Source organism: Strix uralensis, chromosome 6 (assembly GCF_047716275.1).
Source record: "Strix uralensis isolate ZFMK-TIS-50842 chromosome 6, bStrUra1, whole genome shotgun sequence".
Lineage (NCBI taxonomy): Eukaryota > Metazoa > Chordata > Aves > Strigiformes > Strigidae > Strix > Strix uralensis.
The window spans coordinates 23,102,085-23,121,148 of record NC_133977.1 but is presented as its reverse complement, the minus strand read 5'-3'; the positions used below and the strand labels follow the sequence as shown (position 1 = coordinate 23,121,148).

General features: G+C 36.1%; 1 protein-coding gene across 1 annotated transcript in view; it reads left to right on the top strand.

Moving 5' to 3' along the window:
* Positions 1–19,064, top strand: part of MYO3B (myosin IIIB) — a 214,168-nt gene that overhangs the window by 130,548 nt on the left and 64,556 nt on the right. Inside the window, 3 exon segments of the mRNA XM_074873256.1 lie at positions 6,440–6,519; positions 10,635–10,712; positions 12,586–12,791. Of these exon segments, the coding sequence (XP_074729357.1) occupies positions 6,440–6,519; positions 10,635–10,712; positions 12,586–12,791 (364 nt within the window).

Sequence of the window (19,064 nt, the reverse complement as noted above, 5' to 3'; positions counted from 1 at the left end):
TCATCGTTGTCTACAATGCAACTATCTATGCAGCTTCAGATAGTTAGCTCTCAGCTGTACTTAGTGTGCCACTCCAATCATTAGTCCTGTGTTTGACCAGAGGTGCCTGACCTATGCCCACCTGGCTGTGGCCAGATAAAGAGTTTTTCCAGCAGGTAATCCACTCCCCCTCTGCTACCCTCTTTTCAAGAACCACATGACCCTCCCTCGTCCTGTGCCTGGGAACTTCTCTATCATGAGATCAGGCTATAGCATATGTGCTTTGCCTGCTGTCTGTAAATTTGGTCACGTCATGGGACTATGATGTTCTGAGAATCACATAAGGTTTGCTTGTGTATCCTATGATCACATATGTGCCTGTGATATTTGAGGAAATGTCTGCATTTCAGTGAACACACTCCCAATTGAGTAGATGGCTACACGTCTGATTCAATTTAGCTGGAAAATTGGCCATGTTGCTTAAAGTAGCTGTTAATACACAAGGTTGTGTTTTAAACATATTTTGGGCACTACCACTAAGTAATTGTATACCATAATCTGTTCTTCTTTACTAGGTAAGGGCAAAAATTAAGACCTTTCTTACTGAGATCCTACATTTACATATCTTGGAACACAGTAGGCAGTTTGACTTTCATTACATCTCAGCTGCTGTCAGTGTCTTTCTTCCCTTGCATTCTACAAGAAACCCACTAACCTACTGTGTTAAAACAATATTAAACATAGCAGCAATGATGCTTACAAGCAGAGTTTTATTTGTTGCTGTAAACATCACGCTGTGTGTTTGGCAGTGTGTGCCTTACTAACATGGGAAGTGACCATTGACCTGTCTGCAATGTATACAGTAGAAAGCATAGCAGCACTGAATTTACACTTGGGTTCTCCAGTCCCAGTCTAGCAATGTAAAGCTTTTAAGTATCTGTACATATGATCTGTGTCTACTTCATGCTAATAAGACTAAAGAAACCTTTAGTCTGAGAATGAGGATCAGAATTTGTCAGTTCACTATGGCATGGATTTTTCATGTCAAATAATCTGGGCCAAAATGTGCATCATCTTTGCTTTTGAAGCAACTACTCATATTTTGGTTATTCCCAGGTGGACCTCACTATTACTAAGTTCTAATGGTTGTCAGATTCTGTTTTGTAATATGGATCTGATTTTGGAAAAACTATTTCTCATTTACTCCTTTTTTATTTACTTATTCTGAATAGAAAGTAAAGTGGGGGTTCTAATTGACAAGCAGCTGAACATGAGCCAGCAGTGTGCCCAGGTGGCCAAGAAAGCCAACGGCATCCTGGCTTGTATTAGAAATAGTGTGACCAGCAGAAGTAGGGAGGAGATAGTCCCCCTGTACTCTGCACTGGTGAGACCACACCTGGAGTATTGTGTCCAGTTTTGGGCACCTCAATACGAGAGAGATATCGAGGTGCTGGAGCGAGTGCAGAGGAGGGCAACGAAGCTGGTGAAGGGCCTGGAGAATAAATCTTATGAGGAGAGATTGAAGGAGCTGGGACTGTTCAGTTTGAGGAGGAGAAGGCTGAGGGGAGACCTCATCACTCTCTACACCTACCTGAAAGGACATTGTAGAGAGGTTGGTGCTGTTCTCTTCTCACAGGTGATTAGTGAGAGAACAAGGGGGAACGGCTTTAAACTGCAACAGGGGAGGTTTAGACTGGACATTAGGAAAAAATTTTTCACAGAAAGAGTGGTCAGACAGTGGAATAGGCTGCCCAGGGAGGTGGTGGAGTCACCATCCCTGGATGTGTTTAAGGGTCATTTAGATGAGATGATGGGGAATATGATGTAGGGGAGAACTTGTAGAGTAGGGCTGATGGTTGGACTCGATGATCCCAAGGGTCTTTTCCAACCTGAATGATTCTGTGATTCTCTTTGCAGTATAAGTAGCAGTGAAAGTGTGTCTGTATTGATAGTTGTATTCTACAGGCAGTATTTTTATAAAAACATTCTTGTGTAAAATGTGTGGTATATGAGAAAATTGGTTTCTTAGCTTTTTATTGCACAAAATTAGCTTAAATGACTTCAGTGACTCAAAAGAATAGAGTTTTGATAGTCAGTGACCAGATCAAATTAGTACCCAATAAAAAAGTACATGTATTCATTTATAGTCAAGCTAAGAAAAGCTTAGTCTTACCAGTAGCAGAAGATGAAAATGCATTATGGAGATAAGCAGTCGACTTCCTTAGGCTAGAGAAAATGTACTGAAAGGAAAGACAGAGAAGAATCTGTGTATGTCAAAGACATTGTCTGACTCTGTACCTCTTCTGGAGTGCAAGTGCTTAGCTGTGATTAGAAGTAGTGTCAGTGAAATATGAATGCATTGTAGCATTTCTGACCATATTACACTGTATCTACATGATGTTTCAAGTAACCCCTCTTTATCTGAGCCAGAAGCATGAAAGAAATTAATAAAATATATGAGGATAAGAAAAAGAGCTTGTACTGTGCCCTCTATATAATAGTAATATTCCTAGTACAGCTCGTACAGTAAGGTGACATTGTCATTACACTTTTTCTCTGTAAGTCATTTGCACTTCACAAACTAGATGTTGTATCAAAGCTTAATGTAATTCTTACCTGGCACGCTCTCACTTTGGGAGGAGTGATCTATTGCAGACATAACCAAAATGAGGTTATAAATACAGTGCTAATATTACTAATATTTGCTTGATACTACTTACAGAACCCATCACCTAAGAATAATGAAGCACTGACAAACTGTAACATCAGAACATCCAGCCAGAGAGTGTACTTTTCTTAATTAGTATGGAAAGTCAATGGCCAGACAAATCATTAATTCGGCCAGATCACACAGTGAGTAAGTGCCAGGGATGCACGTGAGAAGCCAGGAATGCTGACTAGTCCTTTCTGAGATCTAAAGAGCACTTCCAGAGTCCAACCTGAAAAAAGAAAATCCTTTTCTTCTTTCTGTGATATGTAAATACTTCAAATACTTTCAAAACTTCTGCTTGGCTTTGCACGATAGAAGAGATACAGTACCTTGACAGTATGGTCTTTCTCACCTAGCTGAAATGGGACATCAGTGAAGAATATGTTTGCAGAAATGTGAGATCTTCTATACAGCTTCAAGACTAAAGGAGTTTTGCTGAACATTGGCACAGTGAGCTTAGCCAGTGAGTGCATAGATTTTTGTGCTGCTACTTCTCTTCCTGTAGGAAGCTCTAGACCATTTCACAAACTTTAATGACTGAAACTTCTCAAAGCATTAATGACATTCCTAACTTTATTGAACAGAGGGAAAAAGAGAAACACTGGGGCTGACTGACTCCCCCACTGACACAAATGAATCCCAGAGACCTTAGTTTCTGATCTGGCAGACACATAGGTAGGAGCCTTAATTTTTCAGATGAGCAGTCCTGTTGAACTGAAAAGGAAATGCATGTGAATAAAATTCAACATGTACATGTTTAAAAGATTAATCCTGATTTTAGCCATTAACTTCTCTCCCCTCTCTCATGAATGCCGTTTCAAAAAAAAAAAAAAATTTTTGAGAGAATTTTAAATTGCCTTATTGGTCCATTTTATGGAGTTGTATGTAATATAGCCAGTATTTTACTTAAGTCTACATGGATGTCACTTGTATTTTCTCTAAAGTGTTGACCATATAATAGGTGTGAAGCTAGACTTCTGAAAGGCATAGTGCAGTCTTCTAACCTTTAACCAGTCTAACCTTTCAAGGAACCCATGGCAGTTTTAACTGGCTATGTTATTATCTAAAAACGTTTGTTCTTCAAATATTGATGTTCTTCACAAAGTGGAATAACATTTAATTATTTTTGGTGTGTAAAGTAATAAATGACCTTGTAAATGAAAATCAAATGCAGGGACAGGTACCAAATGTTTGCTGACTGTAAACACCATGCAAACTCTGGGTAAAACATTTCTTGTTATGTGGACTGATTTTCAAACCACATTTGTTCTGTTCATTAGTTTTAATGGATTAGACATGTTAAAGATAGATAGTTATTTTCCTGAACATGAACTACTTCAGATGACTAATTCACAAACTTTTATTGAAGCATCATTTTGTGTTTAATCTGGAAAAGAAAATCCTAATAATATTTTTTTCTACGGATTTCATCTGATGCTATAATTCAGTAGTTAGTAATTTCATAGGAATTCAATTGACACATGAAATAAGCACTGATAAAAATCTGTTCCTAGAAGGAAGTAACTAATGAACAAAACAATGATATGTAAAGATTTTATTTTTTTAAGTAGGAACATACCACTTTGGGGTTTTTTTTTGCTTGTGAAGTCATTAAAGGTTTTTGTTTAATAAAAAGGTTTATTTATTTGCTTGGTTTCCTAGACCAGAAATGTTAAGTTTAGTTTTAGTTTTGCATGAGGAACTAAGGGAGAGCTCAGGGATATTAATTCTGAACCCTTAGAAACCTAATGCTGGCAGTGAGTGTGGTGAACCTTGAGCAACTATATTATCATTCTAAATTTTATTTGCTTATTAGAGTTTTGTAACTTGTTATAAAATGCAACAAAATTTTATTCATTTTATACAATCTGATTCAAATCTGTTTCTTCTCCCAACCCCTTCTTTCATCCCATGTTGTATCATCAGTTCTCCAGTGCAAGGCTTTCAAGCTTTAGACTTGCTAATCTGAAGCCTAGCCAAAAACAACCTTTCCAGATTGTCTACTTTAGCCAAAAAAGGCACAAAAGTGTAATTTCTAATTACAGAAATATCAAAATTACAGCTAAGAAAAATTAATTCACTAGCTACTTACTCATTAAAGTCTTCATTTTAACCTTAGAGATACACATGTATATACCATATGTGCCATGTGTGCATATAGATACACAAGACTTTCAAAACCGAGTTGCAGTTCTTATTAACCTACACAGTATAGCCTAAAGCAGTTTCCAAAAACGTGGACATACCTCGTGTTCTCCACTGTGATTTAGATTGTCAGGTAACATACGCTATTAGGTCTGGAAATGATGTGCCAGTTTTGCGGCATCGTGTCAATCCCAATGCCAGCAGCTTAAAAGAGAAATACTTTTTAAAATGAATACAGAATGTTTGAATCACTCCAAAGAATGTCATTGCTGTGTTTGAGTGCTGGCCCCCAGATTGTTTTCAGGGGATTGGTATTTTTCTTGTTCAGAGGAAAGTAAGAGCAAAAGTTCATTTCAGTGTTATATGGACACTGGGTTTGCTCTGCTCCCTTACGGAACAATTACTAGCGATTAAGTGTTCTTGGTTTTCCTTTTTCCCATCCTGCCTCCTTACTAGTTATGTAATGCATAGTTTAGCAAAACTCTGAAGACTGTTTAGAGTTACTGGCTTTCTGGAAAGCAAACAGCTAAACACTTGGAGTTGATGCAAACAAGGCACTTAGCATCTGAAAGAAGTGTTAACACTTTATTTACATTTAAATTAAAATGGACACTTATTTATGTGTTCTGGTTCTGAAAGGTGTGTGGTACATCTGCAGAGGCCTATTGTTTATTCATGCTGTAAATCCTTTGAAATGTGTTAAAATGCTTCCCACTCATTATAAAAATCCTGCCACCCATGGATTAGGGCTTTGATGTCACCAATCCTGCTTCAAAGGGTTCTTTCAATGCTATTAATCACAGTTTAGCCTCTGAAGATATAGCCAGAGAAAACATTTGGACATCTTGTGCTAGACTTGCTAAAACTTTGAAATATACAGAGTGTCTTGCATATGCACAGTCCCATATCACTTCCTCTCTCTTCTCTGAGCCTTTATTTTGAAAAGCTATTTTGTGATGACTTTGGCTTTCTACAAGTACAGAGGAAAAAGTTTAGGACACGTCATACTGTACATTTTAAAAAAAGGTACTTGTCTTTCAGTTGACACCACAATATGTTTTTGCCTGAGGAATTGAGTCAATCTTTAAAAACCCCAAGTGACAATAAGATTGGGGATTAAGCAGGCCTATATGTCAAAAGGTCAAAAAAAGATACCGTCTTATCATTTTCTCATCTCTTTCATTTGTTTGTGACCTTAAGATGTTGTCTAAACACTTCAGGATCCACATGATTTCATAGAAACAAGATTGTTTCTGCTGTCTTTTTCTCTTTTAAATCTCTCAGTGAGTCACAGAGAAATTGATTACTAGTGATTGAGCTGTATGCCTTTGTCCTGTCGTTGTTTTCATCAGCTCAGTAGCTAAGGTCAGTGACATACCACCTTATCACTGACTTTTTCCTCCCTTTTAAATCAACACTGCACTCTGTCATGCCCGAGCTGAATGCTCTGCAGGCACAATTGGTAATGAGTAGGGTGTGGAACAAGTGTGGTGGTGTCTGCTATTTTTAGTACTGTTGTACAAACTGATTTTCCACCATACAAATGTTTACCTGCTAAGCTTCTTGAACAGTTTTTGCAGTATATATTTCTTTCTTTTTGAACAGGTAACTTGGCACAAGCAAGAGCCAGAGTGACAGCAGCATCTAGGTCTTTGCCTCCACAGCTTAGTACTGGGCGTATCAAGGTTAGTAGTGTTCCCTTTGATGACAGGCAATTGTTTATAAAATATTACAGTGAGAGTATGGACACGACGCTTAGCTGATGTAGGTATATAGTGAGGTTCTTATCAAATGAGAGTCTGCCTTAATATCAGAAAACATGCACCTCTTCTGGGAGCACTGTTTCCAGTTTTAGTAGAATCCAGTGAAGAATCAGTTTGCTACTGATTAATCTTTAAACTTTTGGAGTGAAATCTCAGTTACATTGATATTGATAGCAATATTCCTCTTTATTTCAATGGGGTCAGTGTTTTCCTCTGGCAGTTTTGACCTAGAAAGAGATTTAATTAGGTAAAATTTGAATAGTGTATTTAACAGTATGAAAGGCAAAATAAAAAAATGATCTGTTCATTTCTTACTCGACTTGCAAGTGAAACACCAGGGGACATTTGTGACTGATAGATGACCAGGAAAGAACAACTCGGCAAACCCACTAGTCTTTAAGAAGAACTACTGTGGAATTTAAACGCTGCTGAATTTTGCCATAAAAGTATGTGGCAAAATTGCAAAAGGATGAGATAATTTTATGGCAGTTAATAGAATGTGTTGCCAACTGAATACACTTAATTTGTGAGGAAAACTCTTGTGCCTCAAGCTGACAGCATGTACACCCCCTCCCTGCTTCCTGAGTAGTACTGTTAGAGTTAGCTTAGTTAAGACTTTGGCGGGGGGGGAGGGGTGCCTCCAAAGCAAACAATAATAATTTTTAAAAACAAATGTCATAGCAGCAACTGTTCAAAAGTCTGCAGAATTTTATGTTCTGGGTTTTCTATTTCTTTTCTTTCTCTCCTGTTTGTTAGGAGCTCATGATCAAATGCTGATACAGTAATTCATGTCACCCACACCTATATCCTTCACTGTACCTGCAAATACAGATGTGGATTTCAGAGTTTTATTTCCTCTCTGGTATAAACACTTTCAGTGCTGAAGGACAGATAATGGCCTTTCCAATTTTCTTGTATTATACACTCATTGTCTTCCACATCCAGCTATATTCAGCATAAGCTTTCTAAGCATGCATTTTATTGATACAGCTGGAATGGAATACAGCGTTAATAAACACAATCAGTTATGAAATAGTGTTTAAGTGGTTTTTACTCACCCTTCAGATTTTTAAAGAATGAGCTAAAAGGCATGCATAAGTGCAGCACTATTCAGAAAATATTAATTGAAATAGTTATATCTGTAAAAAAAGATTGTATGATTTCATAAAACTTCTAATTTAAACAACTTCAGGAAAGAGATTTTAAATTACTATTTTACAATTTGTTTAAAAAAATCCAAACAATAATTTTGTTAGGAAGTTTGGAAATTTTCATTTACTATTTAATTTATGAGCTTTTTTGCTTAACGTATTTTTTTGTTTTACAGTATTTCATACCATGCCAGCAGCAGGTGTGGTCAATATGTGAAAGTAATAATTTCCAGTGACTTCATAAGGTGACCTGATGTCATAAATAATTCTTTTAATATTGATTCAAAATTATTATAAGCAATTTTTTTTTGTGATGGAACAGTTTGTCTTTTATAGGTCAAGCTGTTTTCCATTTCAGCTGTAATCGTATAAATGTATACTGTACGTCACTACTACTGTCATGTAAAAATGTGACTTAACAGTTGAAATATTCTTCATTTTTGTTTAAAAAGAGTAGCTAGTGATTTAAAACACAAGATTATATTGTGACATTCTTATAATGTTCTATCATTTTCTACCAGGCTAGTTGTGATAAAGCCTATTGTCTGTTATACATGCGATTATTGCCCTACCATAAAACTGCATGGCTTCATAGACACACAGTGTTATAAATTAACCAGAGACAGAACTTCTAAAAATTCTTACAGGAAAATCTCCCTAGCTTCAGGGTCTATCAGAATTTTTCTAACAGAAACTTCAAATGTTTCTTGTCAAAGAAGAGTTGGAAATTGATCCTAGTCCTTACAGATTGCACAGTTCTGAATTTATAACTTCATCCATAGAAAAAGGAATTTCATGATAGGGGTTTTACCCTGATGTTCTGAGAAAAAGTGTATTACATCTTCTCTGTGAGTGTTTCTGACCATCTGTCTGTGTGTTCACTCCCTTCCCCCGCAAAAAACCCAAACCAAACCAAAACCCTTTTGAACCCAGCAGGCTGTAGTAAACCATATTTGACAGAGTGGCAGTCTCAAAGATCATAAGATTCTACAGGTTTGGTGAAAATAAGCAGCTGTGAAAAGGAGATGCTTACAGTATCCTACTGCCCAAAAGGTAGAGCATAAGCTCACCCTTTATTGGCCAGCAAATATTCCAGATATGACTGAGAGATCATGAGTGCTGAACCTCCAACAACAATATCACTAAGAGTCTCTGTTTTTCTAGACAGACAAGAATACCAAATTAATGGGCATTTGAGCTTCAGTGCAGTCCTCAAACTATTTGGTTTTGCTCTTGATTTGGTGTTCTTTATGATTAAATTGTCTGCCTTTTAATATTAAATGTTGCCACTTATTCTGAACTTACTGTCAATATTCACTGGTATGGCTTTTGTCTTCTACCCGACCTTTACTAAAGATTTAGATATCAATTCTCAAAAAGCAGTTGTTTTGCCAAGATAGTTCTGAAACATTCCCCTATCCTTCCCCATGGACATGTCTGCTGTTCTGATTAGGTCATTGATGTTTACTTTTTCAGGTGACCTCTGAAGATGTTTGATTTTATCTGTGCTAATAAGGCATTTTTTCCTGGGATGTATTACAGTTTTCTGTTAACTAACATCCTCAAAACTGAAATCAAACTGAATCTTTTTTTTTTCTCATGTTATTTTGAGATGTGTACTAATGCATCTACACCACTCTGGGCTAAGAACATCACAGATTACAAAAACATACTGAAATTTTTATGGTCACCCTTATGGAAATCTGTCTCCCTTTGCACCATCTGTATTCTGAATCTTGTCTTCACAAGTTTTCTTTTGATTTCCTCCCCAACACAAAATCCATTTTCTTGATCTATTACTACTTAGTGCTTCATTTCCTTTATATTTTGCATGCAGTCTCCTAAATATCTCCTGAAGGTAAGAGACATGGTTACTTTATTGAGAACTGTAGTCTTTCAGCAATTACTTTTAGTGTTCAGAAGTGTGGTCTTAAGTCAGTGAGTGTTGGAAATGATCGTATGGAGCAAAGTCCAGGAAGTGTAGCACAGGTGCTGACAACAGCATTATCTGGTTTATACAAATGCCACCTGGTCAGAGCAGATGGTAAACTGCCACAAAGCAAGTGAATGCTAAAATGTTGTTAATGCTCCATGCAAACAGGATGCTGGTTGATTTTCTTTAATTTTGTTGAGCTGTAATACAGCAACACAATCTGCTTGTGATTGGTAACCATGGTTATACTCATTCATAAATTCTGGTTTCATTTTGATAAGAACAGCTGTACTGACAATATAACTAAAATATACAAGGAGCAATATGTTTGCTGTCCATGTATACCCTCTAAAAATAACTCTTCTGAAATGCTGAAAAAGCGGTATTTGAAGCTATGGCAGTTCAGCGGAGTAAGACTGCTGAAATTCTTGGCATTAAAATTGCAAATTAAAGTAATTAATAGTAACCACAACAACAGAAAGGAGAAGACTTATACATTCTGAGATTACCTACTTTGTTTGCCACGTGTTATCTGACAACAGCATTTTTTCTGCATGTGAGCAAAATGAGGCAGCTCAATTTACTTCTTGGTCATTACAAAAATGATAGCTCTTCTTATATAGAATATAAGACCTGATGGAGTTCATGGTAGTGGTGATAAGAGGAATGCTTTTTAGAAATTCGTTCATAAGGTATTGCATCTTGACAGCTGCTTCATTGGCGGAGTGTTACACTATCATAACAAAAGTGTGAAATCATTCGGAACACTTACAGCTTGCTCTGAAATCAGTGTGTGTCCTGCATCTGTTAGAAGCTGGCCTTCCTACCTCTGATAAAGTACTCACACCTGAAGGAATGACCATAACAAAAACTGAACTCAGCTTTCATGGGTGAGGTGGGGTGGATCTGCAGTGTTTCTGGAACAGCTCTAACATCTGAGTTTTGTCTTCCAGGTTGACACAATGGAAGTTATGCGACACCCTGAGGAAACAACTAATATGAAGCGGCAAACTATGGCTTCTTATTTTAGGGTACAAAAGTTAAATTGTAAACAAACATTTTGGTGATAAGAACAATAGATATATCTAAAATATTTGTGGGATTTGGAGATCAAAAAGAATAATAAGAGGTTTTTTTTTTTTATTCTGTTTTAAGGCCTTTGTAGACTCATAAATTTTCTTTTGCTGATTTTCTTTTTGTTTCCTCACACTTGTACTTTTATAATTTCACCATTTACATTGATAACAGAATCTAGAGTCTATAGACTATTTCCATCTAAAATGCTGAAGGTCTAGAACAGGCCTCTTTGTAAACAGAAAACTGATTTTGTGCAAATAAAGTAGCTGTCATTACTAAAGCCTTCATATTTTTTCACAAGCTCAGGCATACATACTTTTAAAGATTAAGATTTGTCATTTGTGCTAATAAGTAAAAACAACCCATCTTTTGGAAGTACTGTTATAAATCATATGGATTACCATTTCATCAGTAGTACTTCTGTCTGGGGTTATGTATATTCTGCATGTGTGTTTAAATCAAAACAGGTAAGGAAAAGGCATTGAGAACGTTGGAATGGGAAGGTTAGGAGTCAGGAAACCCACATACCAATCCAAGGCTGTTGGTTAATGGTATTTTATTTGCGATCGTTGCAGAATGGGAAAGTTTTGAGCAGTTGGTCCTTGGGCTGTACTTGTACCATGCAGAGCAGGGAAGTTCATAGTGCTGTGCTAGCCAGCATGGGTCAAAGCTTCATGCCGTGTAGGAGTACCTGTTTTCTTTGTCATGCAAAATAGTGTAAGGAAAGGCATAGAGGAAGCTGATGTATACTGAGATGTTGCCCCAGTGTGGAGGGTACCAGGACTCATTGAGTACTTTCAGACTTGTCTAGTAATGCAAGTGTGGATTTAGAGTGCTCTTGCAAAGAAGTACACAGATGTCAGTTGTATAGAATCTGTAAAAAAAAAAAAAAAAAAAAAAAGTGGAGTGTGAGGGAGTGAGTGTGAAAAGTACACCATAATATGGATGCAGCCTACAGCAAAGAGATCACAGTCAGCTTGGAATTGTACGTGATTCTAAGATTGAATGTATTTGCAACAAATACTTATCATACAGTGGATTAATGAGGTGAGGATGGATACCAGAAGTATCGGCATTCAGAGGAGTCATTAGAAAAGCAGATATATATGATCTGATCACACTTTTTTAATCGTGGTATAAAATGCAATGGAACAAATTGTTTTCCATGTCTAGGGTGGACAGGAAAAGAAGTAATGAGCCTACGTTTCAGCAGGAAAATTTAGGTTAGATGTTAAGAACATTATGAATAGTTATGATAATGTAGCACTTCAGTAGATTGTCCAGGGAAATTGTGCAGTCTATATCCTCGTGATTTTGAAAAATACATTAAACAGAGATGTCCCTGAAGTGGTACGGATACATCTAGTGTTCTCTTTGGGCAGAGGACTGAACTTCTTGCAACCATTTCCCCATGATTTTCTGTGAATTTGTGTGATTGTTTGTTTCACAGTAAAGCTTGTTCTTCTGTTGGGGATGTTTGATTGGTCAAATATTCCTATAGTAGAATTATAGTTAGGATATTTTTCAATTTTATTTTATTTTAATATGGGCCTTCTTTAATTACAGAAATGTGGTATAAGGAGAGACAAAAAGAAAGGTGTAAGAAATAAGAACTAGAATAATAATTTTTTTTACAGTTGAAAACTTTTATTAGATTCTGGGTTTTAGCCAAAAGCTTAAAAATTAATAAAACATCAATGGAGATTAACAGTACAGATTAAAATATAATAAAGCATTACATACTGTTTACAAATACATATCTCCTGCTTAAGTAGTTACATTGCAGTTTTTTGTCTGTGTGTGCATCTTTTTTATTTTCCCCACTAGTATTCCCTCATGGATCTTTTATCCAAAATGGTTGTTGGACAGCCTCACTTTATCCGCTGCATTAAACCTAATGACGATCGAGAAGCACTGATGTTTTCTCATGAGAGAGTTCTACTGCAGCTACAATACACTGGAATTCTGGAAACTGTCAAAATACGTCAAAAAGGGTATTCTCATCGCATCCTCTTTGAAGAGTTTGTGAAAAGGTAAGAGTTCTGTATCATGGCTGTTGTTTTAAAACAATTCAATAAAATATATTCTATGTTTAAGTACAGAAAATTCTACAAACATTGGTTTGTACATGTATGGTCTGATTCTCTAATGAAAGCAGTGACTATCGGAGATAAAGACTACAAGAGATGTCTGAGTTCTAATGGGGAAAAGTCAGTGTGAGACCAGCAGTGAGCACTTAGTGTTCAGTAGCAAGCCTGTCCCTATTGTTCCCTCAGTAGAGGCAACAAGTGGAAATTATGCATCATGCTCAGATAATACAAGAATTTGAAAGGTCAGTGACCTTCAGCCATCATATGAAGAATGTGCACATGCTTAAGAATTAACTGATATAAAAGCTTTAAATTTAGAAATATTCCTCTTAATAGCTTTGTAGCCTCACAATCATTTATCTTGGAGATATAAATTATAACCAGATCTCTGTACACCTGAACCCTTGTCGTGTCTACTATTACTGTCTTTAACACTATTTTCAATCTCAAAATGTTATAAATTTGTTTCAGGAATTGCTATTGTCTTTATGATGGCAATATGCTTATATGATCACTGTGGTTTCCTCTATATTAAAAATATGTTTTTGTGTAGTATTTACTGTTTTCCAGTCTGTAGGATTGATAATTCAATAACGGAACAGAAGCAGTACCGTTAAGCAATCAACTACTCAATAGTAGGAACAAGTAGTGAATGACTAAACAAGCATTTAGTGATATTTTCTGAACTGGAGGTTGCTCATCCAGACAATATAGAGTTAATGAATCTACTGAAAGCAAGTAATTCATATGATGCTAGAGGGAAGGAGCTGATTATGCTTTTGAGAAGAAAAGACGTAAACAGTTTCACAGACCTTTCTAAAACCCAGATATTGGGTAAATTTACGTGTGTAAATTAGTCATTTGGGCTTGGAAATCTGTCGTCCTTGCATTGAGAGATTCTGAATGATAAACCATAGCTTAATCAGTTCATTCTGAAAAATTAAAAATTTTTCTGATTTACAATATATTAATATGCCAAATGAATGTGTAATAGGAAAACACTAGAGATATATATCCCAGGAGGCATAACTAACATGTTCATTTGTCCATCAAAGTAATTTAATTTTCAGACATGATCTCCCCCAACTTTTTTATGTTACATGACTAAGTTTAGTAAGGTAACACCATTCTAAAGGAGGTTTAACAAAGAGATTAATTTCTGTGATCACTAACACATCTTTGCAACATCCTGAAGAGGCTGAAGCCAGAATTATTAACCTTAACCTTTATCCAATTTACACATAAGTAAACTAAGATTAACTTCACTGAAATTAGTCTAAATTGAGAGTAAATTAGGCCTCCTCTTATCAGTAGATTCTGTTCATTGAAAAGTGCACTGAATTTGAGTACAACCTTGAAAAGTAATGGTAATAAAAGCAGTGCTGACTGTAGCTTTCCATTCCTGCAGATAAGAGCAAGTTGTGTTTAACATCATGTCAGATACTCCCCAAGTTTTTAGTCCAACTTGATGTAACTCTTTCAGGAAAGAAAGTCAACACAACAAGGGAAGTGAGGGGGAGATGGGGAGATTTAGCAATTTGCTCAACAGCATAGAATACTTCCTGAGTTCAGAATATAAATGAAGGGTGGGAGAGGGGATGTTCTTTCTCCTTTGTTCAGTTCATGCTTTATTTTTAAACAAATTCTATTCTGTTTTGCTCTTGAAAAAAAACAAACCAATGCTTTAAAAAGCTATCAGTGGAACAAGAAACATTTTTCTTCAACTTACAGCCATGACTAGTCAAGTGTTTTTAGGAAGTAAGTGGTTGAATACATAAAAATGTTTGAGAAAACAGGTCAAATGCTAAACAGATTGGCACTTCTTTGTTCATAATCAAAAAGACATTAGGCAAGTATGAACAAGAGTTTCAAAATGTCAGTAAATGTGAGGATATCAAAGATTTTCTAAGCCAGCAAGTTAATTGGTATTTTGATCCTTTTGAGCAACTGAACAACAAAATGGATGAGCCAGCACTTTTTCTCCCTTGATGTTATTAAACAAATAGGTGTGCTTCTTATCTTCCTGTTCAATAATGCTGTTTTGTAAACTCTTAGCAGGAAATATGAGGACAAAACAATCAAAGGCAGGGAACAGAACCATTCAGGTTTATCAGGCGGGAGGTAAACAAAAGATAAAGCTCTGTCTAATGTTACTCTTTACTGTCTTCTGTTTTCACATAGAAGAGATTATTTCAGTGTTGCAAACCTGGAGGTAGTTTATTGGGTTAAAAAACAGATGGTGAGGAGAGAACTTAATTATAACTCATTCACACAATGTTTCTTCAGCCAAGTATACAACCATCTGGTTTATGTATATAAATATACATATTCTTTTACTTAAAGTAGGAAAATGTAATCTGCAGCCCCTGTAAACACTGTAGACCTGTCAAGTCTTAGGCACTTGGTCTCTGTTGGCCTTGTCTCGCACCCCGTGCCATCATGTGTCTGTCTTATGTTTGCTGTGAAGCAGCATGGCCCCTTTCTCAGGCTGGAATCCCAAATTTCAGGCACAAATTATTAACCTGATCAGGCAACCAGGTGTGCCTGACTTGTGGGACCGCATAGTGACCGAGCACTGCACAGCAGCCAAGGGAGGTGTGCACTGAAAGTCCCACTGGGTGGGACACTCCTTGCTATATCTGAGTGCCCAGGCCCATGGAGCTTCACATGACATGGTGTGGTATGCAGGTGTGTCCTCACTACATATCTCCCAGCTGAATACACCTTTTATACACTATGGGTTGAAAGATAAGGGACTTGAGAGTCTAATGAAGCTGAATGCTGTCATGCTTGAAGTGCCTCATAAGCACATAGGAATGTGTTGGCAAGTTTTGTACAAGTTTCATTTAAGGATTGTCTGCCCATTTAAGTTCTTTGTACTGCATTGGGATGCAGGATACACTTTTTCTATAAGTGCTACCTACTCCACGGTAGCCAGATGATGTTACTCAGATCATACGCTCATGGCAATACCACTGTTATTACTGTAACAGTGATCCCAGTGAGGTTGGTTCTGCTTTTTCAATCTCACAGTGCAAATTTGCATAAGGTCACTGTTGGTACACCTGGTACACACAGTCTCTAAACCATCAGTGTTACATTTCTCATGACTGTATAAAGCCTCATTGACCTTAATGAGTCACATTCTGTATTGAGTGGAACTAGGAATAAAAACTGGTCAAATATTGCAAAATCCTGTAAACTGTGTTACCTCAGTACATGTTTTCTTCTAACCCCAAAAATTCAGTGGTGATAGACTTGTTTATTATTCAAAAGCAGAGAAGCACTGAATTAAATTAGAATTCAACAGGTTTGCTACAGAGAAAAGAAATGCTTGATTTTAAAATTATGCATTTTTAATGCAAACTTACTTTTAACACTGAATCTGCACTGTATCAAAGTCCCGAAGTTATTTCTGGAAATGAAATTGTAACATCCCCCATATCTTGATTTTACTATTATCCATGAAAATGTTTGCTGTTTGTTTTAGTGGTTTTAAGATTTCACCAGATCTGTATAAAGTTCCTGTACATTTTAATTTGGTAAACTACTGTACCTTCCACATATACTTTCTAGACTCTTGTCATTAACAGAACACTGGTAAACAGTTGCAGGATGGCAAAGATAGCAAACCACTAGGAGTGAAAAGTCTGCTAACCCCATGTGAATTGTATATGAAGAATAGACCAAATTATGCCTTTCTGAGAGTATTTCTATGATTCCATGTTTATCTCATGATCTACAGCATTACTGAATTTCAAGAGCATCTTAGATATTTTTCATTTTTCATGTACAGTTTTTCATTCATACTCTATAGAGAGTCAAATGTAATTAGTTGTATGAATTCACACGTGAAAGTTTCTGAAAGAGGTGAGATACAACCAATACAAGTTTGGAATTTTTGAAAGTTATTTAACAGCTCTTTCAGTGCTAAAAACATGAATTTTTTCAACTTTCCAACTCCAGGACTGAGAAGGAACAAACATCTTTTGGAATGTTGAGAATCTCCCTACTATTGCTGGGGGTCTGAGTAGAAAGGGATTTTGCCCTCTTGCACCTCATACTTTTCACATATCATTATCCATTCTCCACCTTAGGCCAGTACATTTTAGTACAAAGATTTGTTTTAAAGAGAAAAAGGGCTAATCATTACATTTTTGAGTTAATTTTGTAGAATTGATGCTGCCATTAAGTCTGGAATGTGAAGGGAACTTTAGTAAGAGACACTGGTGTATTAGTTAATGATGCTATTTAAATGCTATTTATTGAACAGTTCCACAGTTCACCCTTTAAGGAGGGGAGAGAAATTGAACCATTTGTTTACAATCAGTTTATCTAATCTAAACCCACCAACACTAAAATGCCTTAGCCATAATCAGATAGTTAATGCATAGCATCATTCTGAAGTTTTCCATATCTTAGCATACTTGGATGCCTTTAATGTTTAACCTTAGCTCTGCATGTCCTAGCTTTGCAATTGTTTATTTGGGGATAAATTCAACTTTTAAAAGATGTTGGTTTATGCCTAATGACTACTAAGTACAGATAATCCCATTTTAATGTATGTTTTGTCTGGAATACTATTCATGCCCATGAAGGATAGTTTGTAGTGCAGTGTAAGAACCACTGGTTAAGAAATACATAATTTCAGAGTTTCATCAACTCTGAGAAATTAGTTCTTCTGAGGGAAACTTACTTTTCTCTTACTTAGTCTTACTGCTACTGAGACTGATTAGTCAAGTACTTTTAGGAAACATGTAGATGAATATGTGTCATGCTTAGGAAATTTTCAAGCAAGATCTATAACTGAAGAAAATAATGTATTTTTACACATATATGTGCATGTTTATGAAACAACACATGAAAGACCATAAAATTTATTTTTAAAAACAGAAATAAAAGTATTGACTTAACGTAGAAGAGCACTGAAGTATTCCAGACTCCTACATTTTCTACTGGAATAACAAAGAAAAATGGTCATTGTTTTATTTATATCTTTTTCTGGATACCAAAAGCAACTGCATTCTACATCATGAAAGAGAGCTAATGGAGAGGATACTACATTTGAAAGATATGGAAGTTTGTCATAAACAAAATGGTATGATCAGGTGTGTAAATTGCATAGCTCAAAAATATGTTTTAGTGAGGCATTTGTCACAAGCAAGTCAGCTTCTCAGTAATTAGAATGTCATTGATAAGATAGTAAGATTCAAAAATTATGAGATCCTCCTTGACTATTTTATTGCATCAGTGCTATCTAAAAACTGTTGTGTGATTTTAAAATTCCCAACTACAACATGCCTTAAGAGATGTATGAACAACCAGAAGACTGATATTATCACTCACTTGAATCCTTCCTTCCTTCTAAGGAAAGAAACTGCTTAAGTTACATACATGTGTAAATAACATGGCTATCTGAACTGGCTTTTGAAGCAAACAGCAGTTTACTATTAGTGCAACTTCCCCGATATATGGCAAGTATCTGTTGAAATTGCATGCTATCACAAATTATTTGTGATATGTATATTTTAAATCTGAGCTTTATTAGTGCAACTCATAATACTGTTTGTCTTGTGAAAACTGGCATTATTAAGTTCAGTAATAAGGTGGAAGAAATGCACTTTTTTTCATTTAAATGCACCATATTTCTCTATACCTGTGAAATGGCATGATTCTTAGGATTTTGAAAGACTTGGCTAAAGAATTTGCAATATCATGTTACTGAGAAAGTCACTGCCTTAAAAATAACTCAGTAATACATAATCTCCTATCATTATTCAGAGTGGGCAATGTCTCCAGCTGGTGAATATCTATGTCTCTGGTCCAGGACTCGTTCCAATGCTTCTGCCTTCAGACGTCATTTTGTTCCCCTTTGATCTTTATTGACTATTTTAGTGGTTCTTTTTTCTTTCTTGTGACAACTGGAGCGAATATCTGGAGATTAACTGGAGCTAATATTTGAAAATCATATTCTCCCGATTAAAAAAAAAAAGAAGTCTTGCGCTATTCCATATTTTCTAATTGCTTCTCCATATTTTCTTCAGTATGAGGTGGGATATTTTCTTTTCTCTATGTGACTACAGAGAAGTCTGGCTTTTGAGGTTCACTGGTCGCATTCTTCTCCTTATGTTTTAAAGAATATCTGATGTCTCTTCCCATGCTAATAATTAGAAGAATCATTTGCTCAACCTGCCAGTTCCTCTCAAACACAATGTA